Source organism: Sminthopsis crassicaudata, chromosome 1 (assembly GCF_048593235.1).
Source record: "Sminthopsis crassicaudata isolate SCR6 chromosome 1, ASM4859323v1, whole genome shotgun sequence".
NCBI lineage: Eukaryota > Metazoa > Chordata > Mammalia > Dasyuromorphia > Dasyuridae > Sminthopsis > Sminthopsis crassicaudata.
The window spans coordinates 445,716,784-445,742,945 of record NC_133617.1 but is presented as its reverse complement, the minus strand read 5'-3'; the positions used below and the strand labels follow the sequence as shown (position 1 = coordinate 445,742,945).

Sequence of the window (26,162 nt, the reverse complement as noted above, 5' to 3'; positions counted from 1 at the left end):
AGGGGAACTCATCGCTATCACTAAACTTCTGGAGGAGTTGCTTCGGAGCAATGGGGGAGAGACAGAAACGGAATAGAAGTGGAGTAGAAGGGCATCCGAGGACAGCTTAGAGTTGAGGAGAGCACGAAAGAGGAAGAAGTACTGAAATCTGACAGCGAATAAGTGGACTCTGAAATCCTGGTCCCAGTGCTATGAACCTTAGACTAGTCATCCATCCCCCGGGCCCTGTTTGCACCTTTAAAAGGAGTAGTTGGGAAATGATCATCTTCAAGCACCACTTTGCCTCCGACTTTCTATGATACTGATCTAAAGGAATCTGGAGTTGGCTGTGGTGCAGAGCTCCCGTAGGATGATGTTCCAGGTTATGGTTTACTTATTGCTCTCTACACTCAGTAGAGCCATAGTTTTGTGATTCTGAGCAAGTCACTTAACCTTTTTGCTGCAGTTTCCTAATCAATAAAGTGGGAATAATAATAGCACTTAACTTCCCAGGGTGGTTGTGGGGATTTAATTAGACATTTGTAAAACTCTTTGCAAACCTTGTAAGTTCTTTTGAAGACTGGGGCTCTTTCCTTTTTTTGTTGGTATTCTTTATATTTTTGCCCTATAACTTACTCAAAAGTAGGTGCTTAGTAAATATTTAATAAAACTGAACTATACTTATTGTTGTTCTAATGATAGATTTTCTTCAGTTTTCAAAGAATGTTCAGATTTTTTCAGAAGTCATCTAAGTCCAAGAGGAAACATTCTCAGGGAGGTTAAATTGATGAGATTAGATTCAGGGAACCAAAATGATGAGATTAGGGTTCCTGGAGGTCAGGGAGTTAAGTGATGAGGTTAGTGGCAGATTCGGGATTCAGGGAACCAAATGAAGAGGTTTGGCTCCTCTAAATCCCCTTTAGGATTCAGCGCATGGGTAGGGACTTGTGGGAACCCCCTTCTGGTAGCGCAAAGAGGTCCTTCCTATGTTAAAAGAATTTACGAACCCGAAAAGCTAGACTGATTTATTATTGGCATTGGGAAGTCAGCCTTTGCTATGCATGAATATAGAAAGACTGAATTCCTTAGTGGCAAAGTCCTGACAGAGAGATAGAAAGTCTTGTTAGGAAAATAGATTAGGGAGATAAAGTAATGCTGAAAGAGAATGTTGTTTAAGCCCGCATGGCGTGGCAATGCCTTAGCTTGAACTGGAATTGAATAGAATTGAAGTAGTGTCTCTAGGCTTGATCTTTAATTCAATGGGAAGCTTAATCAATGGGGAAGTTATCAATGGGGGTGGTTGGTCTTTCAAGAAAATAGAATGAAGCTGTTAGGATGTTTTCCTCTTGCCGGGTCCTCTACAGAAGCAGGATTCAAGGAGACTTTCTCCTTCAAGGAGTTTTAGAGAGTTTGGGGCTCCCTTGTCAAAATTACATGTCCAAGACGGCCTCAGAAGTTTCCGAATCTCTCCTCATGGCTTTCTGTTTTTCAGGGTTTCCCCAAGAGACATCAGTATTTGTCTTGTCTGGAAAAAGGAAAGGGGCTTTGAATTTGTGGAATATAGTACAGTTCTTATTTAAATTGACTTTGTTGAAAAGTCCAATGGGAGGCAAAGGAAGAAGAGACAAAAATTTGGAACAAAACATTTTACAAAAATGAATGTTAAAAAATATTAAAAACTGGGAGGGAGAGGAGAAACCTTATGAACAAGAAACATTAGAGCCTCTTTTCCTTTGGTGTGAACCCTATTTTTCCCCAAACTCTTGGGATTGAGTTCTTCTCCCCCCAAACAAATTAAAACAAAATGCTGGTCAATTAACCTTTCCTTAGGGATGCCACCTCCTTCCAGGGATCTTTAGTTAGCAAAGTTCTTAAGGAATCTGGAGGAAATGTTTGGTTCAGGGGATTAGTCTTAGTAAGCGGTAGATAAGTATGTCTTGTCAGGATCAGAGGAAAAATGATTGATGCTGCTGAGAATTTTTAAGAAGTGGAGAAGGTACAGGGCTCAGGTTTGGCTAGCTTTAGTTTTCTCTGCTAAATGAATATTTAGGATGAAATAGGATGCTGTCATTTGTTATATGTGTGAGGAGTGAAGAAAAGAGATAGTTTACAGATTTTAGAAACTATTTTAACTACATTGCAATATGTTAAACTCTGGGGATAGCTTTTCTTCCGAAAAGATTCTAATAGAAGAGTACACATGGAGGTTGGGGGAGGGGGGAGAAATGGAGAGTTGGGAAGGAGGTACATTTGCCTCATAGTGGTTTGAAAATATTCTGGAAAAGTTGTGGAAGCCTGTATCTAAAGAAGATTAGACCCAAATTGGCAAATCACAGGGACTCCATGACAGAGAGACCAAGGTACTACTTGGGATGAAGTGGAGATGATGGCAAGAGAGGAGACAAGAAAACAATGCACAAAAAGAGTGACTTACCTCTCTTTTACTTCAGTCTCAATTTCCTTCCATTCTGGTAACTTTCTATTTGGCCTGTAACCTTCTTCAACTCTATTCCAATATAGCTATTGGTCAGTTAAACTATCATAAGTAACATGTTGGATTATAGCTATATAGCTATATAATCTCTATCTAAATCTCTAAACCAAAAATGATTTATGTTAGTATTTAAATAAACATAGGCAGTAGGTTCAGGTGGTTGGTAATTCAGATTTTTTAGATAAATTTACAATAAATCGCTGAGAATTTACGAGAAACTTACTGAAAAATAAAAAATCAAGAGTTGCAAAGTAGAATTGAATACAGCAACTTTTAAGTTTCTGGAATTCTTGAATATCAATAGATCATGTAGTAAATATTATATTAGTTCGGTCTACTGGAGGATATTCATGTTAAAATACATCTTTGTCAAGAAGTGTTATATTTTCAAACCGAAGTCAATAATAATAATAAAGTGAAATAATAACATGACTGATTAAAAGCTGACAGTAAAATGTTGTGTGTGTGTGTATCTTTGTATTTGTATCTGTGAATAGCTTAATTGTGTAAGCAAAAACTTTATTTTAGCTTTGGTTAATGAAAATGTACTTCCTGTACAGCCAATAAAGTTGGCAATATTGAATTTGAATGGACAAAGAATGCCACAAATGAATGACTGTTACATTGATTAAGACCTTGTGCAGGAGTCTGTAAATCAGTTGATGAGAAAAATTTATAGTGTATTTTCTGGTGTGCTTATCATGTTTTATTGTATAAAGGGTTTGGAGAAAGTATTTTAAATTGTACTTACTAATAGGTGTTTAGTAAATTCTTATTAATTATCACACATGCAAATACTTTACAAATGTAAAAATGGGAGATTTAACTGAATATGCAGAATCATAATTATGCCAAAGCTCAAATTATTTTATGAAAATTGTATATTTTTATATTCACTCAATTTTGAATTCTTCTAAAAAAACTGATGTGAAGCAGGGTGGCTAAACTATCTGTGAATAATCTGTTTATCCCTATTCTATGGGATTTCTGGGCCCTATTCCAGGAATTGAGTAAACTTGCTTTGGGAATGAGGCTCTTTGCCAGACTTCTGTTCTGTGTAGTAATTTGGGACTACTTTTCTATAGCTCCATTACTTATTTCCGTACCTCACCTAATCTTAGATTTTCTGGTAAAGAAAAATATTGTTGAATATTGTAGAAAAACTTATAATGAATTACTAAATACTAAAAAGTTTAGTATGGAAATAGAAATTATTCACTGGGGGAGCTAGAAATAAGGTGTAGTTGAGTTGATGACTACTTATATGGATAAACTAATTTCAGGAAAGCAATATGCTGATATAGTAAAGATACTCTGGAATTATTTGATTATTATTTATTTATTTATTTATTATATATCTATGTATTTGTTGTTTGTTTTGCTGAGGTAATGGGATTAAATGACTTGCTCTGGGTCACACTGCTAGGAAGTACTAAATGTCTGAGGACAGATTTGAACTCATGTCCTACTGACCTCAGGGCTGGTGCTCTATCCATTGTGCCCACCTAACTGTCCCATGTGGGTATTATTAGCAAATAGACACATAAATGGGAAAAATGCTAGGACAATTCAGAAAATCTCATCAGAGCTACTGAGTATTTGGACATGCACATCTTAGTTTTGTTTATTTTAAATGTCATAATTATAGACTTTTCTTTGTAGAAAACATACTTTTGGTTCACTATTTTATCAATTTTTATGTTAGAAATATCACATTTGATTTACTTATATTTTATTAGTATTATTCAGAAATAGCATTTGACTTTAGATTTTAGAGACCATTGTGTGCAGCTTCTTTATTTTATGGATGAGGAAATTAAGGCATAGTGGTTAAGTGAATTGTCCAGAGTTATATATAAATATCTGAGATAGGATTTGAACCTAAATCTTTCTGACTCCAGGTGCAGTACTCTAACTACTATACCATTCTGTCTCTCTTTACCACACTTATCATGGCCTAATTAATATCGTTTAGTTGACTGAATTATCGTGAAACTGAAACAATTATAACTTTACATTATATAGAAACATTCATTTAATTGAATGCTATTGTGAGATAAAATTCAAAGTATCCTGGTTTTTTTTTTTTGTTTTGTTTTTTTTTTCCATATCTAATAGTTTTTATTTACCAGATATTTGCATAGGTAATTTTACAATGACAATTGCCAAACCATTTGTTCCAATTTTTCCCCTCCCCCCCCAGAAGGCAAGTTGACCAATACATGTTAAATATGTTAGAGTATAAATTAAATACAATATATGTATACATGACCAAACAGTTGTTTTGCTGAACAAAAAGAATCAGACTGTGAAATTTGAAATTATTTTGGATTTCCTTCACAGGCTAAATCACATTTAGCCTGTGAAGGAAATCCAAAATGCAGGCGGACAAAATTAGAGGGAATGGGAATTCTATGAAGTGGTTCATAGTCATCTCCCAGAGTTCTTTTGCTGAGTGTAGCTGGTTCAGTTCATTACTGCTCTATCGGATTCTGATTTGGTTCATCTCATTGTTGGAGAGGGCCACGTTCATCATACAGTATTGTTGTTGAAGTATACAATGATCTCCTGGTCCTGCTCATTTCACTCAGCATCAGTTCATGTAAGTCTCTCCAGGCCTTTCTGAAATCATCCTGTTGGTCATTTCTTACAGAACAATAATATTCCATATTATTTATATACCACAATTTATTCAGCCAATCTCCGATTGATGGGCATCCACGTACTTTCCAGTTTCTGGCCACCACAAAGAAGGCTGCCACAAACATTCTTGCACATACAGGTTCCTTTCCCTTCTTTAAGATCTCTTTGGGATACAAACCCAGTAGCAAAGCTGCTGGATCAAAGGGTATGCACAGTTTGATAACTTTTTGAGCATAGTTCCAAATTGATCTTCAGATTGGCTTATCCTGGGATTTTTAGATCCACCAGATCAGCTTCTTGCTTCTATTTATATCTCTGTATGCTTTCCTCATTTGTAAGTTCTGCTTTTCGAGGCAAAGACCAGATCACCTGAGAAACGAAGGTTGTAGAAGTGGCACAACAATATTCCTTAAAGTAAGGGAACCTTAAGACTGGCATGTGTTGGGCACAATATATGTTGCTTAGGACTTTCTGACTTAAGTATCTGCATCTTGGGACCACAACCTCTAAGCAGGTATACAGACATCCTTGTTTTCCTCAGAGCAATCTGTTGCCATCTCATGTCATTCCTTGTCTCCCAATATTCTTTGAACTTTGATGATTTCTGTGGAAGAATTAAATTAAGATAAAAAGGATGAGTAAGAAGCCATGATACTTGCTGCATGAAGCTGCTTTTATTCACCTTCAACCACGTTTATCTTTTATCATATACTGTCTTATATTGTTAGTTACTTTGTATGGTTCTTATTTGCAGCTGTTGTTTCTAGAGAAGTATGTCAAAAAGCTTAGAGGTGTGTTGATTAATAAATGTTTGGTGCCTGAGTACAAATATGGCAACTCCACATAATTCTCAGTATTCTACATTAGAAACCATTGATGGGAAAATGTTTTGGAAAAGTAAGTAAAATTTTTTTTAAGATGTCATCAGGTTCTCTTTTGCCTTTATTATTCCTATTATTACTTTGAATAAAATTATATTACAGATGTTACTTTATTATTCCTATTATTACTTTGAATAAAATTATATTACAGATGTTACTTTGAATTAAATTAGTCCCAGCTAACTGGGACTTAAATGAGGCCATCTTTTTTAAGATATTAAGTGGTCACATGACTTATAAAACCATCTCTACTGATAATTTTGAAAGTTATTCAATAATTACCCAATTGAAAGAACTATTGTTATATAACCAGATAATACTGATTGCTGCAAACTCTGCATGTTGCTTATTTGTTGAAGTTATCATAAACTTTAAAAAGATGGTACTGGTTGTATAGTAATATGCTAAATTAAAAGTGTCATTATACCATAGGTATCCCGTAAGATTAATCATAGCAATTAAGACATTTTGCTAAAATGGATTACATTGGTTTTATAACTGTTCCAAATTAGGAATTAAAATTCCAGTAATGTTAGTTCAAACTAACTTACAAGAAAGTAGAATTTTGAAAAGTTACTTTGAGGAATCTTTTAAGTTAAAAATGCTTAGATGATTTTCATGTACTACCTATGCTTTCTCCCTCCCTTCTTCTAAATTATCTATGTGGTGTTTGTTTTCATACTCTTGACCCATAATATTAAGAGTCTGATTCTGTAGTAGCATGCTCTTTTTCTTGCTCAAAATTTGTCTAATTAAACATTTTTAGAGATGTTATAGAGAAGATATTGTTTGGATTAAATGACCTTTGAGGTCTCTTCCAGTTCTTAAGTTCTTGTGATTCTGTGTCTTTTACCCATTGGCTTAGATTTCTCTTTTTCACTCACTCAAACAGGAAATAGAAGCAGGCAAATATATGTCTTATTGACAAGAGAGCAAATACAAAAATAGTGTACCATATGGTTATCGCTCCTTTTTCCCTAAATTTCTGTGGTTTGACAGATAGCGGAACCAAGAATCTAATAGTATTTACCTAGAGGAAAAATGAATTGCATAGTTGTTGTTCTGTGATTTTGTGGGGAAATTAATATTATACTTGGACTTTGAATTTTACATATCAAAATACATTGTTTTAACCTCTTCACAGATACTTTTTATTTTTTAGAAAACTTTTTATTCAAGTCTTAGTAAAATTATTAGCTTATGCTTTCTTTATATAGAAACAGCTTGCAGTGAACATTGACCCAGAAGTTAATTTACTGTGTAATCTTGGAAAGAGTTGGCTTTCCATGTAATTCAAAATATATACCCTAGGCCAACTTATATAACCCCTCTGAGTAATTGGAATAATGCTACTACTTACCTACCACATAGAGATAATTCAGGGATTAAAATGAGATGAGTTATTAGAAAGAACTTTAGATATAAGAGCAGCTATAAATATAAGGTATCATTATTTCATTGTTATTCTGTTATGAGTAATTTCCTTCCAATAACTCAATAGCAATTTCAATGTCTAGTTCATCACTTGCTTTCAAATCCTTTTTTCCTGCACTCATTTTAGAAAATGAGGGAACTCAGACCATTGAAGTTAAATGAATTGCCTAAAGTCAGAGAGAGATTTAGATAATATTCACACCTTACAATCAAGAAAATGTTTAATTAAACAAACAAAAAATTGACTCAGATTCCCTCAAAACCCTGCTTTGGTATTTCACTGTAGTGTGGAAGTAACTCTTAAAAATTCTTGAGCTCTTGAAAGTGAAGTTGTATACAAGCTCTATCTACCAGATTGATGCAGAAAAGACTTTTGAGTGTGAAGCTTATCAAGCCAGCCTGCTTTTATTTCTAAAAGACTCTTTACAAGCTTGGCTACAGATTGATTAAATTTTGGATCCTAAATGAGACCATATATTAAATTGTAGTGGAGTTCATATATGTAGAATTGAAAAAGACATTACAGGCTACCTACTCCAATTTCCCATCTTATAGATGGAAACTGAGGCCCAGAGCAATGAATTTGCATTTCCAGGGTCATAGGAATTAATGAAAAAACTGGCATTTGCATCAGTGTCCTTTGACCTTAATCTTAGTGCTTTTTTTATTGTATCCTGCTGCATTTTGATCTTTGTAAATGACATTATAGATTTCTTAAAGTTTTGAAGGAAGTCATGATAACAGCTTTTGTTTATTTCAGGTATTTCAAACTTTAAAACTTGCAAAGAACTTTACAAACATTTCATTTTATTCTCAACTTTTGAAAAGTTCTACCGTCACTTTTTTACACATGAGGAAACTGAGGCAAGTAGAAGTTAAATGACTTGCCCACGGTCTCATACCTAGTGTTTAAGACAGAATTTCACATCCTCCCAACTCCAGGTCCAGTTTTCTTTCCACCTAGCTGCCCTAATTGATTGGTCTAATGTCAAATTCAGTTTGCTTTCTTATATGGGTAGAGGTCCAGTCCTATACCTTTCATGAAGTTATTAACTAGATTCAGTATGTTTCTTTGTATTTGTTTAAAATGAATTTTTTTTAACTTTTTACATTTTCAATTTCATTGGTACATCAATAGACATAATAATCATGATAGCATCATAAATTTTTAATAGGAATTTAAAGCTTTTCTAGTTAAACTTGCCTTCTAATACATGAAAATACTCTCTACCACATAAACTGGTGATCATCAGTTCTGCTTTGATCTTTTCCATTGAAGGGTTTAATTTTTCATATAGATGCCCATAGATATTTTTTTTTCTCCTCACTTCCCCAAGAATAATTTTTTCCAACTTACATGTGGAGATAATTTTCTTTTCTTTTCTTTTTTTAAAATTAATTTTATAATTATACCTTTTTTTTGACAGTACATATGCATGGGTAATTTTTTACAACATTATCCCTTGCACTCACTTCTGTTCCTAATTTTCCCCTCCTTCCCTCCATCCCCTCCTCTAGATGGCAGGCAGTCCCATACATGTTAAATGTTATAGTATATCCTAGATTAAACTCTGGCAACCAATATAAATTGTCACCTTCACAATTATAGATTTGCCTGGGGGCAGTTTTATACCGTTGTCTTTAACACAGAGAGATTGAGTGCCTTGTCCAGGGTGAATCAGCCTTAAATATTAAAACTCAAATTGAAGTAATTGTTAAAAGAGTCATGAAAGTTTATTTAGGCAACTTTGAAAGAACTAGGAATAATTTTCCATCTGTATGTTGGATTAAAAAGAGCACTGGACAACTGGACAACATTATGATTTTTGATCCTGGCTTTGGCATTCACTGATGAATTGTATGACGTCAAGCAAATTATTTAATCTCTGCTTCCATTCACTGTGGAATATTCTAAGAACACCAAAGGGAACTTTTACAAAATATTGAGAATGTGACTTATGCATTTGATGTGATATATTATGTGTGTTGTTTTTATTATAGTAACATCACTGTCCCAAGTAGTCTTATCTAAAGGACATAAGTTTTATAGTAGATTGTATAAACAAAAATATATTGAGAAAGCAGTTTATAGACACCTTGGACTGATTGGTCCAAGGAACATTTATATCATACATATGAAGATATTAGAAAGTGACATCAGTCAATCTAAAAACATTTACCCAGAAATCACTCTTCAGTAAGCCATGGCATCTAAATTAGGGACTTTGAGTTCATCTGAGGTATATACATTCCTAGTTTACCTGTGTCTTTTACTTGGTATCGACTACTCAAGCTAACCACAAGAATAATCCTTTTCACTGACTGTTGCATGAGACTATTGCACACTTTTTCCCTGGCATTCTTACCTGAGAACTGATTTGTGTTAGGAGGTCTACCAGTGCTGAAGGATGGAGAAGGGGAAAATAGGTCCTATCTTTATCTTTTTCACACCTCATGGTAATTTCCCCAGTCCCAGTTTCATCATTAATCCCCTGGCCCTGAACCATCTCATTCCTTTCCCCTCAATTATACGTATCATTCTCTATTCCTAGTTTTTGGAATGAAATACCTATAGCCTGATTTTTTTCTATGAATCGTAACAATCTTATTTCATCTCTCTGAAATAAGTAATGCTTTACTTCTGGATATGACTTCTTTCTTTACAGGTCTAGGAAAAAGAAGAATTAGGGAATAGTAAAATAGGAAGAAGCCATTTTAATCCCTGTCTTTTTTCTCTTTAATAGCCCCCCACCCCCGCCCCCACCCCCCAAAAAAAAGGTATGTACAAGACTACATCCCGTTTGACAGAGGGCCTTCTCCAGAAAAAGAGGTAAAATGTATCTGGAAAATCCTGATAGTAGAAAGGGAAGCAGGCTAGCCTTTAGGCTTACAGAAGGATGTATCTGGAGAATGGGTCAGGATTAAAAAATATTGATGGGGAATTATATTTTGCATAATTTTCTTGGGTTTCTCTCTATAGTAAACTCGTCTTTCAGCTCTCTTTCTTTTATTCAGAAAAGTTTTTAATGTTTTCCATTTTTAAAAAAATTGCTACTTTGTGATTTTATCAGTCTGTTGACAATCATTTAAGTGCCTTCTATAGCAGTTAGGTGGTTCAGTGGCTAGTGTGTTTGGGCCTAAAGGCAGGAAGACTTGAGTTGTTAGCTTTCATACTTCATCCATCTGGCTAGATTCTCCATTGATGCCACTCTATTCCACTCTGTTTCTGTCAGAAAACAAGTCTGAGTTCCAAAATTATACTTACATAGGAATTTCAGAAATATAGTCTAGTTATAAATATAATATAAATCTCATATCAAGTCAATGATTTTTGCCTTTCTAGAACTTATTTGGCTAAGAATATTTTATTTTTAATCTGAAGTTTGCCAGTCTAGTGTGACCTTAAACCCAAACAAGGGGCCTACAAGAGTGATTTGCCATTAAGCATTCTCCAATTTATGAACACTGTACTACTGAATGATTCATACATGATTAATCAGCCTTTTTAACTTTTAAAAAAAATGTTGAATGTCAAATTTTTAAAAATTTTGAATCCCAAACCTCCCCTCTCCTTGAGGCAGCCAGCAATTTGATATATTATATACATAGTTTTGCAAAACATTCCCATACTGTGTTGTAAAAGAAGACACAAACTAAAAGAAAAAAAAAAACAAGGGAAAAGAGTGAAAAATAGCATGCTTTAATTTTTATTCAGACTCTATTAGTTCTTTCTCTGGATGTGGATAGCATTTTTTCTCATGAGTCCTTCGGAATTGCCTTGTATCATTGTATTACAGAGCTGAAAATTCACAATTTTCTAAGTCATTAACTAAATTGATCTTCATACAGTGTTGCTATTACTGTGTACAGTATGCTTCAGGTTCTGCTCATTTCACTTTGCATCAGTTTATCTAAGTCCAGTTTTTTTCCTGAAATCATCCTTGATGTCATTTCTTTTGGCACAGTAGTATTCCATTATGATCATATATTAGCCATTTCCCAGTTGATGGGTATCCCCTGAATTTCCAGTTCTTTGCCACCATAAAAAGAGCTGCTTTAAGTATTTTTGTACAAATAGGTCCTTCCTCCTCCCTTTTTTTGGTGATCAACCAATAAACATTTATTAAACAAATGCTAAGTGCCAGTTACTGAGCTTAGAACTGGGATACAAAAAGAGGCAAAAGATAGTCCTCACATTCAAAGAGCTTACAGTCTAATGGAGAAGATAACATTCACACAAATATATATGAAGCAAACTATATGCAATTTAGATAAGAAATAATTAACATAGAGAAGGTATTAGAATTTATTGGAGAGAAAACTTCTTGTTAGAAAGATAAGATTTTAATTGAGTCTGAAAGAAAGCCGGGGAAAGCAATAGATGAAGCTGGAAGGGAAGGGAAAGGGAAAGAAAAATACAGAACAACCTGGAGGCTAGAATCACTGCATCAAAGCACAGTTGGTAGGAAGGTGGGAGGAGTAAATTTTAAGGCAATTGGAAAAGAATCTTTGAGAGGACCAGAGGCAGCTGGGTTGTGAAGGGCTTTGCATTTGCATTTTGGGAATGGGAAGTCACTAGAATGGGAATTTAATGAATGTGGAGGTAGAGAAGGAGATGAAATGATCACACTTGTATTTTTAAAAAATCACGTTAGTGGCTGAATGGAGGGTAGATTGGAGTAGGAAGAGACTTGAGGCTGGCATATCCACCAGCTGGCTGTTGTTCGTCACTCACCTCTGGGAATCACTACTCAACCCAAGTACCATGTCTAAGTAAGGTCTTTCCTCATCTTTCTTCTCATTATTGTTTCTCCTCCCTCTTCCAGCATTACAATTTAGTTATGTATTTTGTACTTAATTAAAATAGATAGATCATGGAGAAAGTGAGACTGAGATAAATAGATAGGCACACACACATCCTCCTGCTTCACTGATATTTAACAAAATATCAAACTATGTAGAGGAAGATTTCCACTATGTTGGTTAGATTCTTTGTGGAGGCTTCAAAGAGTTGATTTGAGTCAGTCAATAAACGTTTTGTAAGCATCATGTTGTTGCAAGTTTTGCTGTGGTAGAGTACCCATATTGATTAAATCAAAGATCTACATTTGAGGTATAAAATGTACGAAAATAATCTATATTTGTTACCTTGCCAGCATTTTCTTTGCCCTCTACTTAAGACAAGATTCCTCCCCTGAATGGCAGCTTGCTCATATAAATATTTTTAAATTAGTGTCAATGTGAGCATTTTGTTGTGTAACTTACAAATGACAATAGCCCTAATGATGCATTCTGAGATAATAGGCATCTGTTTCAGGACCTCTATTAGTTGGTATTCAGCCTTTGTTGTTGTTAAAAGATTCATGAAATAGTAGGGGAAAAGTTTAAAAAACAAACAAAATATTACTTCCACCCCTCCCCCCCCAAAGAAAAACCAATGTTGAAACCTAAGGAAGATAAGTTCTATATAGTTTTCCCAACATTTTTTGCCATTCCAAGGATTTTCAAAATATTTTCATGGTTTTCAAAAAGAGAGTAGAAAGTAGCAAATCTTTTTATTGATGGTAGAGATCATGATATCAGATTTTAAGTTGAAAGGAATCTTAAAGAGAATTTATTCCAAATCCCTCATTTTATAAATGAGGAAACTGAACCCCAGAAAGGTTAACTGACCTTGCCCAAAGTCATGCTGCAGATTGAACTCATGTTTTTTTGTTACAGATTCACCAATGTTTTCACTGGGCCAGATACTTTGAATTTCATAGTAGTTATTGGAGTACTAGTAACAACAGAGATTGATTCCTTATCACTCACTCAGTTTGCTAACTTTTAGCACAGAACGCGGAATGCAAAGCAGACACACTCAGATAAATCTATTTTACATATAGATTTAAGTCAATCAATTAGCCCTGGGAGCATCTTCCCCAAACAGCAACAAAATTTAATCATTTTAAGGCAAACCCTTTTATCTTCCCAAGGAACTGTATTTTCCATGGTGGGGAGGGGAGGGTAGTGAAAGGAGCCTTTGGCTGAGCCCTCCCATTTTGAATATTTGACGAGATTTTTCAGGATCAAGTGAGATTAGATCCCAGTCTCAAACCCAATTCATCAGTCATCCCAAAAAGTCTGTCCTGTCCAGAGTCTATAACCCTTGATTCAGGGGTCTCACAGGTCATTTTATCCTTTCGTGTCCTGTACATGAAAGTTGCCAGATTGCCATCCAATCACAGCCATTCAGGATTTGCCGTGGAGTTACTTATTTTCATTTTGCCTTGAGTCTCTCCTCTTTGGGTCACTTTACCTTGAAGAGCAGGAAAAGTTCTTGGAAGTTTGCAAGCTGCACAAAGCTAGGCAGGGAGTCATCCTGCTAATGCTCAAGACCACACTAGTGTGACCATATGGGTCACATGATCCCAGACAAGCCTCCATAAACTGTGTGGGACTGAGATTACCAACTCAAATAAATCAAGGAGATTTCTCAAGGTAAAAGAAGAAAGGAACTTTATTACTATCTCACAAAAAAGGGTGCCTCCCTCTTAACAAGCAGTTAGACAAGGAGATGCAAGACTCAGTTAACAGACAAGAATTATATATGGGTCTGGGGTAACACTTCCTATAGGCTGGATCTTTGCCCAGATTAGTCACGACAAATGATCTCACATTCCAAGTCATAAATGAGGAAAAACTTTAACCCAATTACATCTTTAGGATTACTAAATTAACCTCCATGGGAGTTTCAGTGCTAAGGTGGTGCCAACTTGATCTCACAAAGTAAAGGTCTATACGATCCCATTCATTGCAAACCACAAAATCTTTTTAGAAAGAAACTTAGGCCTGGAGCACAGCTGACCCTCAATTTTTAGAACACAGCGTCCATCTTGTGAGATGTTGTTCACTTCATTCACACCTATTTTTGCTAGATTGTAAAATAAATCTTTCCTGTATTGATCAGTGGAGTTTTTCATAAGATATTTTGTTTCTTATAGCTGGCATTGGAAACTATCTTTTTTAATTCTCTTCTCCATTTCCTGAAATGAAGGCTAACTTCTTTCTTCCTAAGTGCCAACCCTTATACAGATTTAGATTTGGTACATAAGAATTTTTCATGTTAGAGTAAAAAAAGAACTAGAGTTTTTTTTTTTTTTTTTTTTTCATCTTGGCCTTTGTGTCTTTAATAAGACACATAATGGGGAACATTGAACAAATCAATTTGCTTCCTTGAGACTCTGTTTTTCTCATCATCAAACTAAATGATCTCTAACATTCCTTCTTTTTCAAGTTTTTAAAATCACTCACTGCTAACAACTCTACCCCAACCAGTCTAAAGCCAGCCATTCACATATATGACTCGTTTTATATATAGCCCTTTACAATACAAATTTATCTTCCTTGCAACAATCCTGTGAAGTATTTGATGAAATACTATTTCCCTTACCTTACAGATAAGTAAACGGACTCAGAGAATTAAAGGGACTTGTAAAAGTAGCATATCTTAAAACTAGTGAAACTGGACCTTCTAACTCAAGCTTTTCTTTCAATTTTGAGTCAAGAGAATTCCTGAAAAAATATTTTAAGTAGATTTACATTCAAATAGAGTAATCACTTCCCACCATAATTTTTAGTTTTCTTTTTTTTTTAAATTTTTTAAATTAATTTTGATAATTATAACATTTTCTTTGATAGTACATATTCATAGGTAATTTTTTTTTTACAACTTTATCCGATGTACTCCCTTCTGTTCCAAATTTTTCTACTCCTTCCCTCCACCCCCTCCCCTAGATGGCAGGCATTCCCATACATCTTAAATATTTTATAGTATATCCTAGGTACAATATATATGTACAAAACCGAATTTTGTTGTTGTTGTTGCAAAGGAAGAATTGTATTCTGAAGCTAAAAATAATCTGGGAAGAAAAACAAAACAAAACAAAACAGTGCTCACAGTTTATACTCATTTCCCAGTGTTCCTTTTCTGGATGTAGCTGATTCTGTCCATCATTGATCAATTGGAATTGGATTAGCTCTTCTCTATGTTGAAGATATCCACTTCCATCAGAATACATCCTCATACAGTATCATTGTTGAAGTGCATAATGATCCCTTAGTTCTGCTCGTTTCACTCAGCCTCAGTTGATGTAAGTCTCTCCAAGTCTCTCTGTATACCTCCTGTTTGTCATTTCTTACAGAACAATAATATTCCATAACATTCATATACCATAATTTACCCAACCATTCTCCAATTGATGGACATTCATTCATTTTCTAGTTTCTAGCCACTATGAAAAGGGCTGCCACAAACATTTTGGTACATACAGGTCCCTTTCCCTTCTTTAGTATTTCCTTAGGATATGAGCCCAGGAGTAGCACTGCTGGGTCAAAGGGTATGCACATTTTGATAACTTTTTGGGCATAATTCCAGATTGCTCTCCAGAATGGTTGGATTCTTTCACAACTCCACCAACAATGTATTAGTGTCCCAGTTTTCCCACATCCCCTCCAACATTCATCATTATTTGTTCCTGTCATCTAAGCCAATCTGACAGGTGTGTAATGATATCTCAGAGTTGTCTTAATTTGCATTTCTCTGATCAATAGTGATTTGGAACACTTTCATAAGAGTGGAAATAGTTTTAATTTCATCATCTGAAAATTGTCTGTTCATATCCTTTGACCATTTATCAATTGGAGAATGGCTTGATTTCTTATAAATTAAAATCAATTCTTTGTATATTTTGGAGATGAGGCCTTTATCAGAACCTTTAACTGTAAAAATGTTTTTCCAATTTGTTACTTCCCTTCTAATCTTGTTTGCATTAGTTTTGTTTGTGCAGAAACTTTTTAATTTGGTGTAATCAAAATGTTCTATTTTGTGATTATTCAATAATGCTCTCTAGTTCTCCCTTGGACACAAACTCCTTCCTCCTCCACAAGTCTGAGAGGTAGACTATCCCATGTTCCTCCAATTTATTTATGATTTCGTTCTTTATGCCTAAATCTTGGACCCATTTTGATCTTATCTTAGTATGTGGTGTTAAATGTGGGTCCATGCCTAGTTTCTGCCATACTAATTTCCAGTTTTCCCAGTAGTTTTTGTCAAATAATGAATTCTATCCCAAAAGTTGGGATCTTTGGGTTTGTCAAACACTAGATTGCTATTTTTATTCACTGTCTTGCCCTGTGAACCTAACCTGTTCCACTGATCAACTAGTATATTTCTTAGCCAATACCAAATGGTTTTGGTGATTGTTGCTTTATAATATAGTTCTAGATCAGGTACAGCTAGACCACCTTCATTTAATTTTTTTTTCATTACTTCCCTTGAAATTCTCAACCTTTTGTTGTTCCATATGAATTCTGTTGTTATTTTTTTCTAGGCCATTAAAATAGTTTCTTGGGAGTCTGATTAGTATAGCACTAAATAAATAGATTAGTTTAGGGAGTATTGTCATCTTGATTATATTCGCTCAGCCTATCCAAGAGCACTGAATGTCTTTCCAATTATTTAAATCTGACTTTATTTTTGTGGCAAGTGTTTTGTAGTTTTGCTCATATAATTCCTGACTTTCCTTTGGTAGATATATTCCCAAATATTTTATACTATCGACCGTTATTTTGAATGGAATTTCTCTTTGTATCTCTTGCTGTTGGATTGTGTTGGTAATGTATAAAAATGCTGAGGATTTATGTGGATTTATTTTGTATCCTGCAACTTTGCTAAAATTCTGAATTATTTCTAATAGCTTTTTAGCAGAATCTTTGGGGTTCTCTAAGTATACCATCATGTCATCTGCAAAGAGTGATAATTTGGTTTCCTCATTACCTACTCTAATTCCTTGAATCTCTTTCTCAGCTCTTATTGCTGAGGCTAGCGTTTCTAGTACTATATTGAATAGTAATGGTGATAGTGGGCAACCTTGTTTCACTCCTGATCTTACAGGGAAAGGTTCTAGTTTATCGCCATTACATATGATGTTTACTGATGATTTTAAATATATGCTTGTTATTATTTTAAGGAATAGTCCATTTATTCCTATACTCTCAAGTATTTTTAGTAGGAATGGATGTTGGATTTTATCAAATGCTTTTTCTGCATCTATTGAGATGATCATATGGTTTTTATTAATTTGATTATTAATATGGTCAATTATACTAATAGTTTTCCTAATATTAAACCAGCCCTGCATTCCTGGTATAAATCCTACTTGATCATAGTGTATTATCCTGGGGATGATTTTCTGAAGTCTTTTTGCTAATATCTTATTTATAAGATTTTAGCATCAATATTCATTAAGGAAATTGGTCTATAGTTTTCTTTCTCAGTTTTCGATCTACCTGGTTTAGGTATCAGTACCCTGTCTGTGTCATAAAAGGAATTTGGTAGGACTCTTTCAATCCCTATTTTTTCAAATAGTTTATGTAGCATTGGAGTTAGTTGTTCTTTAAATGTTTGGTAGAATTCACATGTAAATCCATCTGGTCCTGGGGATTTTTTTCTTAGGGAGTTGGTTAATAGCTTGTTCTATTTCTTTTTCTAAGATGGGACTGTTTAACCAATTTACTTCTTCCTCTGTTAATCTGGGCAAGCTATATTTTTGAAGGTATTCTTCCATTTCATTTAAGTTATCGAATTTATTGGCATAAAGTTGAGCAAAGTAGCTCCTAACTATAGTTCTAATTTCCTCTTTATTAGTGGTGAGTTCTCCCTTTTCATTTTCAAGACTAACAATTTGCTTTTTATCTTTCCTTTTTTTTTAATCAGGTTTACTAAGGGTTTGTCTATTTTGTTGGTTTTTTCATAGAACCAACTCTTAGTTTTATTAATTAATTCAATAGTTTTTTTTTTAACTTTCAATTTTATTACTCTCACCTTTTATTTTTAGAATTTCAAGTTTTGTGTTTGTCTGGGGGTTTTTAATTTGTTCCTTTTCTAGCAATTTTAGTTGTAAGCCCAATTCTTTGGCCCTCTCTTTTTCTATTTTATGCAAGTAGGCTTGTAGAGATATAAAGCTTCCCCTTATTACTTCTTTGTTTGCATCCCGCACATTTTGGTATGACATCTCATTATTGTCATTTTCTTGAGTGAAGTTATTAATTATGTCGATGATTTGCTGTTTCACCCAATCATTCTTTAGTATAAGATTATTTAGTTTCCAATTATTTTTTGGTCTGTTTTCACCTGGCTTTTTATTAAATGTAATTTTGTGTTCTGAAAAGGATGCATTTACTATTTCTGCCTTACTGCATTTGATTTTGAGGTTTTTATGTCCAAGTATATGGTTAATTTTTGTATAGGTTCCATGAACTGCTGAGAAGAAAGTATACTCCTTTCTGTCTCCATTTAGCTTTCGCGAAAGAGCTATCATATCAAACTTTTCTAGTATTCTATTTACCTCTTTGACTTATTTCTTATTTATTTTGTGGTTTGATTTGTCTAATTCTGAGAGTGCATGGTTGAGATCTCCCACTATTATATTTTTGCTGATTATTTCTTCTTGCAGCTCTCTTAATTTCTCTTTTAAGAATTTAGATGCTGCACCACTTGGTGCGTATATGTTTAATATTGATACTGCTTAATTATTGATGCTACCCTTTAGCAGGATATAATGCCCTTCCTTATTTCTTTTAATTAGATCAATTTTTGTTTTTGCTTGATCTGAGATTAGGATGGCTACCCCTGCTTTTTTGGCTTTGCCTGAAGCATAGTAGATTCTGCTCCACCCTTTTACTTTTAGTTTGAATGTATCACCCTGTTTCAGGTGTGTTTCCTGTAAACAACATATAGTAGGATTCTGACTTATGATCCAATCTGCTAACTGCTTCCTCTTTATGAGGGAATTTACCCCATTCACATTTATGGTTAGAACGACTAATTCTATATTTCTTGCCATCCTGTTAACCCCTGCTTATGCTTTTCTCCTTTCCTTCCCTCTTTCCCCTCTACCCCGTATTAAACTTGTGAACACCGCTTGCTTTTCACAGCCCTCCCTTTTTAGTATCCCTCCCCCACCTTAAAGTTACTTCCCTTATTTTCCCCCTTTTCCTCACAATTTCTGTATTCCCTTCCCCTTACCTTACTCCTTCTCTCTCACTTTTCAATGAAGTAGAAGAAGTTTCACCATAAATCGAATATCTCTATTGATACACACTATGTTCATCTCCCTCCTTTCTTTCTCTCAGATACAATAGGTTACCTTTGCCTCTTCATGAGATGTAGTACCATCACTTTACACTTTTTTATGATATAATTTCCTTTCCACCTCTAGTTTCCAGGACAAATTATACATATGTTCTTTACATATTTTTATAACAGAAGTATAGTTCTCGAGATTTCTTTTTACCTTTTTAGAAATCTCTTGAGTTCTGTATTTGAAGATCAAACATTTTATGTAGGTCTGGTTTTTTCATCAAAAATAGATGGAATTCATTTATTTCATTAAATGTCCATCTTCTTCCCTGGAAAACGATGCTCATTTTTGCTGGGTAAGTTATTCTTGGCTGCATACCAAGTTCCTTAGCCTTTCAGAATATCATGTTCCAGGCCCTTTGTTCTTTTAATGTGGACGCTGCTAGATCCTGGGTTATCCTCCATATCTGAATTGCTCCTCCATATCTGAATTGCTTTTTTCTAGCAGCTTCCAGTATTTTTTCTTTTGTCTGATGGTCCTTGAACTTGGCCACTATATTTCTTGGCGTTTTGATTTTAGGGTCCCTTTCAGTAGATGATCGATGAATTTTTTCAATGTCTATTTTACCCAATGTTTCCAAAACGTCTGGGCAGTTCTCTTTGATAATTTCCTTGAAAATAGTGTCCAAGCTCTTTTTTTCTTCACATTTTTCAGGGAGTCGGATTATTCTCAAATTGTCTCTCCTGGATCTGTTTTGCAGGTCTGTTGTCTTTCTAGTAAGGTATTTGACATTCTTTTCAATTGTTTCATTTCTCTGGTTTTGCTTGACTACCTCTTGGTTTCTCCTTGAGTCATTCATTTCTACTTGCTCGAGTCTAATTTTCAATGATGTATTTTCTTCACTCACTTTTTTTATATCTTTTTGTAATTGTCCAATTGAGTTTTTATCTTCTATGGAATTTTTTTCCATTTTATCCATTTTATTTTTTAGAGAGCTGTTTTCTTTTTCCAGCTCACTAATCCTGTTTTCCTTGGGTTGTTTACCTTTTCCAGCTCACTAATCTTGTTTCTCAATGATTTGGTTTCTTTATCCACTCTGTCTTTAAATGTGTGGGATGACTTCTCCAGGCTGTCTTGCTAAGCTTCCCATTTTTCTTCTAGCTCTCTTGTGAGAGCCTTTTTGACTTCCTCTATGAGATTCTTTTGTATTGAGAAGCAGCTCATATCACCCTTAGGGGATTCCTCTGGGGACAGTCTGTTTTTAGTCTCCTCAGTGTTTGAAGTCTGCTCTCTCTTCATACAGAAGCTGTTAATGGTTAGAGCCCTTTTGAATTTTTTGTTCATTTTGTCAGAGTGGGAATCAAAGAAAACAAATTGACAAGAGAAACAATTGGTCTGTTTTGGGAGGGATGGGGCTGGATGGTATTAATGGGCTTCCTCTACAGACTGGGGGGAGAGGGCAGCAGCGAGGCACTAACAGGACAGAGATGGCTGCGCTGAGTCTGCCTGAGTCAGTCCAGGTGGGGGTTGGGGGTAGCCGGGTTCTGAGAGACACTAGCTTTCCGGGATTTTAATCTTCACCTCCGGTGTTTACACCCTCTCCGGCTGCTCCTGGCTTGCTGCCAAGACAGAGTATCCACAGTGGGGTAAAAGCCTTTTCTCAGAAACGGAAGAGATCGTGCCTCTACCCCTCTGGTCTGAGCTGTGTGTGAGCTGCCTGTCTCGTTCTGGCTGCCTGCCCTCAGTCTGCGCCCAGTCTGATTGACCCTCCCCCGAGCAAACACAGACCTTTTCTGGCGAATTTCAAGAATGTCTTCTCTTGGTGATTATTTGTAGGTTTCTTTCTCGGTCAAGCATTAATTAACTCTGAGGCTTGTCATGAAGTAAGTCCTGAGAGAAAACGCGGACTTCAAGCAGCTGTCTGCTTCCACACTGCCATCTTGGCAGGAAGTCAATTTTTAGTTTTCAAAAAGTACTCTTGGTATGTCTTTTCTCTGAATAAAATTATAAAATTCTATCCATTTTTAAAAATTACAGAACATCAGACATTACTCAAAAACTTTTTACTTTAGATTTTATTTCTAAACTTTCAGTTTTCAACACAACAACAAATAAATTTCTAAAGAATTTCCAGGTTTTTTGTGATACTTTTCTCATAGAAAATTAAACTTTTTTTGGTCAAGTCAGCTAGCATTTATTAAACACCTCCTATGTGCCAAGTACCTTGCTAAGCATTGGAAAAACTAAGCACTAAGAAAATCAAAAGACAGTCTCTGTTCTCACAAAATTCACCATCTAATGAGGGAAGCAAGATGCAGACATCTATGTGATGAAATATTGGGTCCAAGGAGCACAGTTCTGAATGTGGAAAATTCACAACACGGTTTTATTATAGCTACAAGGACCCTTTATTGTAAAAAAGCACATGGACCTATCAGAATGATTTAGCAGTGGTGTATGAGTGAAGGAGGCCATTTAAAGGTCTGAAGGGAAGGGTAAGAGTAGATTAGTCTATAGAGTTGGAAAGGAGTTAGGGATGGTCCTAATGGAGAACAAATTCCCATGAGCATTATGTCTACATCAGCAACTGCATAAGGGGATATGAGGAAATGGATTATGGTAATATAAGGTAATCAAGGTGCTTTGATTGCAAAAATTATTTGTAGGGCTTTTCTAGTGCACCTGCTTAGAGGAGGGAAGGGTCTCTTAACTGATTTGGTGAATTAAATAAGCCTTAGTCATGCTGACAAGACAGTCCCTGGAATCAGACTTCCTTTTGTGTCTGTGATAATGCTGTCAATAGGAACTGGATGGATTTGGTTAGAATTCACATCATTCCTAAAAAGGGCTTCACAAATCTCAAAGGGAAGATTAAAAAAAAAAAAAAAAATGAGGAGGACTGGGAAAGACTTTTTTCAGGAAGTAGGACTTTAGTTGACTTAACTATCATTACCACTAAATCTAATAGATTTTTTCCTCTCAAAGGGCCAAAAATGCTTTGGGACAGTTGAAAGATTTTTGCTCCTAAATAGAGCTTTATCCTTATTTGTCTCTGGGGCCAATGCACTAAAAATCTCAAATATGAAATTTAGAAACAAAAACGAAATGAAGTATGAAAATCATCTTTTGATAAACTTCAGATTTCTTTCTTTTTTCAACAGCAATCCTTTTAGCTTTGCTTTTAAGCATTCTTTTACTTTAAATGTTTTTTTGGGTTTTTTTCCCCCTCCAGAAGTGAGGAATTGTTGAAAAAAAAAAAAAAAAAAAGAAGTTTTAGGACATCAAGACTACCCCGGATTTAGCCATGAAATAGCACAGTTGCTGTAATTTCTTAGATTGTTAAAAATTAATGAGCATTGTCAAGGGTAGGCAACATATGAGGATGCAGATGACTGGAAACTGTTTTTCCTTCCTTATTTATATTAGAGTGAAAACATTAGGGAGGAGACAGGGCTTGGGGTTGTACTAGTAGGAAATATTTTCAGAATTATAAGAATCACTTAGCTTTTTCATAATCTACTCATTTTTAAATGCTCAGTGTTATTTTTCTTTAGTCCATTAAAACCTAATTGTGGCGATTTAAAAGATATATAGAGATCATATTACAATATTTTTCATTTTAGAACTCAAATGGGATTTAGAATTGGTCAGAATCCTTTTTATAGGGGAAGAATATTTATATAACACTTACCTATGCTAGGCACTGTGCTACTAAATGCTTTATAAATATTATCTCATTTTATCCTTACAATTTTAATTAGTAGCTGTTATTATCATACTCCTTTTACAGCTGAAGAGACTAAGGCAAACAGAAATTTAATGACTTGCCCATGATCACATTGCTAATGTCTGATAATGACCTTGAATTCAGGTCTTTTTGACTCCAAACAGAGCACTAGTTCTCAATCTGCTGTGCCACCTATCTGCCTCAAAAATATATTTCCTTATAGATAGGGGAACTGAAGTTTAGAAAAGTTAAATAACTTGACCAAAGTTAAAAAAACTAGATAATGAAAGGAGCTATGTGTCTAAACTAGAATTTCCAGATCTTCCACTTCTTGGTCCAGGAATAACTCTCCTACATCCCAATAGTGAAACTTTTATTGCTATAGTTCCATATCACATCAAATTATAGTCATACCCTATATGGTTAACAAATGTAACCTTCCCTAGTAAATCTTCTGTTTATTACTAGAGTCAGAGTGACAAACAAAATATGAAAATATTAACCAGCTATGTGATTGGGACTAGCAGCACAAGCTCTCTGGGTCTCAGTTCCCTTCTTCATAAATAAGGGAAGTGGGACAAAATCAGCTTAGATTCCTTCCCACGTTACAATTCTCTGATCTGATGTTTTTTTTTTTTTTTTTGTTGGTTTTTTTTTTCTAAATAGAGCATCTTCTTGTCTGTAACTTAAGTAGAGGGCAAAGAAAATTTGGCAAGGTAACAAATATAGATTGTTTCATACATTTTATACCTCAAATGTAGATCTTTGATTTAATCAGTATGGGTACTCTACCATAGCACAACTTGCAACATGATACTTAAAAAACATTTATTAACTGCCTCAAATCAACTCCTTGAAGCCTCCACAAAGAATCTAACCAACATAGTGGAAATCTTCCCCTACATAGTTTGATATTTTGTTAAATATCAGTGAAGCAGGAGGATGTGTGTGTGTGTGGCTATCTATTTATCTCAGTCTCACTTTCTCCATGATCTATCTATTTTAATTAAGTACAAAATACATAAACTAAATTGTAATGCTGGAAGAGGGAGGAGAAACAATAATGAGAAGAAAGATGAGGAAAGACCTTACTTAGACATGGTACTTGGGTTGAGTAGTGATTCCCAGAGGTGAGTGAAGAGCAAGATTATTTCAGGAAAGGGAAACAGACAGCTCATGCAAAGATATGAAGACAGGATAGAATAGCATATACAAGAAATAGCTATGTTCCGCCCCCCCCCCTCCCTTCCCCCCCAGGCTGGGGTTAAGTAACTTGCCCAGGATCACATAGCTAGGAAGTGTTAAGTGTCTGAGATCACATTTGAACTCGGGTCCTCCTGAATTATCCACTGTGCCACCTAGCTGCCCCCCCCCCCCCGAAATAGCTATGTTTTAACCTAATATGTAGATAAAAAGAGAGAAGTAATGTGAGTATGTGTTTGTAAAGTAAACAAGGATCTGTAAGGTATTAATATATAAACACAGATGTTCACATTTTATCCAATAAGAAACATGGATCTGCTGGAACTTGTTGAATTGGGTTATGACAAGGTCAGACTTATGCTTTAGGGAAATCAATTTGGTAGCTTTGTGGAGATAGATTAAATGGGAGACCATTTAGGATGTTATAATATTTGGGGCAAAGGATGATGTAACTGAACCGTGGAGTTTAGCCAAATAAATTGAAAAAATGAGAAAGAGGAAAAAGAGGTTTTCTTGTGTGATCAAATTCTTTTCTTGTTAACCACTGTTCATTTACTTTCTATCTTATTTAATAAGTTTTGCACTATTCCATGACTCAGTGAAATGAGCAAATTTTTCATAAACAAAAACATATTGAAGAGACCCTGACATTTATAGAGAACCCTTTAGATTTTCATTCTACAGTAGATGTCTTCCATGACAGTGGAAAGCACCCAATTTACTTGGTATTATTAATCAAACTAAATTGTGTCACCGTAAATAGAATGTTAGATCTGGTGTTAAGAGTACTTTGAGTTCAAAAAAAGTCTTATATACAGTTTCCTCATCTATAATATGAGAATAATAATAGCACCTCCCTCTAGGGCGCTTTTAAGGATTACATGAGGTAATGATTCTAAAGCATTTAGCATAGTGCCTAGCTACATGACAGGGCTTCTTGACCTTTCACTATCCTGGTCATACTTCTTAAAACACACTACAGTTTGTGTTGGACACTTATTCTGGATACTATAATTATAGTAAAGCCATTTTAGATTGTATTTGTTAATACTGCTATTGAAATATTTTGACAAAGGGAGTTAGAAATGAGGATCATTTTAAATCATCTGCTATCAATTACTCAAATTTAAAAAGTTGCTATAAGGGCCATAGTTTTTTACATCAACAGTTTACTTAATTTTCTAAAAGTAAATTTAAGTAACCATTCAAATCTTTATTTAAAAATTATTAAGCTATAACCTAGATAACAAACTATTAGGTCATCTCAGATACTACTTGAATCAATAGTTTTAATTCTTTATCTCAATGATTTATCTAATTTATCCAAGTTAAATGTTAATTTTACCACTTCTCTCTTTTTAAGCTCATTCTCTTGGACTACTAATTAGAAATAAATGGAATAAAAATGGAAAAGCATATATAATGTTTTAAGTTTAAATATTTTTATTTGCCCCAGTTACACATAAAACAATTTTTAATATGTTTTTAAAATTTTAAGTTCCATATTCTCTCTTCCTTCCCTCCCCCATCAAGAAGACATAGGAAGTTATGCAAAATATTTCCATAAAAGCCATGTGTAAAGAAAATATAGATCTCTCTCCCCTTTCAAAAAAATCCTCAAGAAAAATAAAGTTAAAAATGCTTCATTTTATATTCAGATACAATCAGTTCTTTCT

At 34.7% G+C, this 26,162-nt stretch overlaps 1 protein-coding gene across 5 annotated transcripts in view; it reads left to right on the top strand.

Moving 5' to 3' along the window:
* The window catches only part of C1H9orf85 (chromosome 1 C9orf85 homolog), a 102,619-nt gene that overhangs the window by 465 nt on the left and 75,992 nt on the right, over window positions 1-26,162 (top strand). The window contains exon 1 of one of the 5 annotated variants that reach the window (XM_074280705.1): window positions 5-361. The exons of the other annotated variants lie outside the window; for them this stretch is intronic. Coding sequence (XP_074136806.1) covers window positions 350-361 — 12 coding nt within the window. The 5' untranslated portion in view covers window positions 5-349. Of the gene's footprint in view, window positions 1-4; window positions 362-26,162 lie in introns of those variants that run through there. 5 annotated transcript variants of the gene reach the window in all.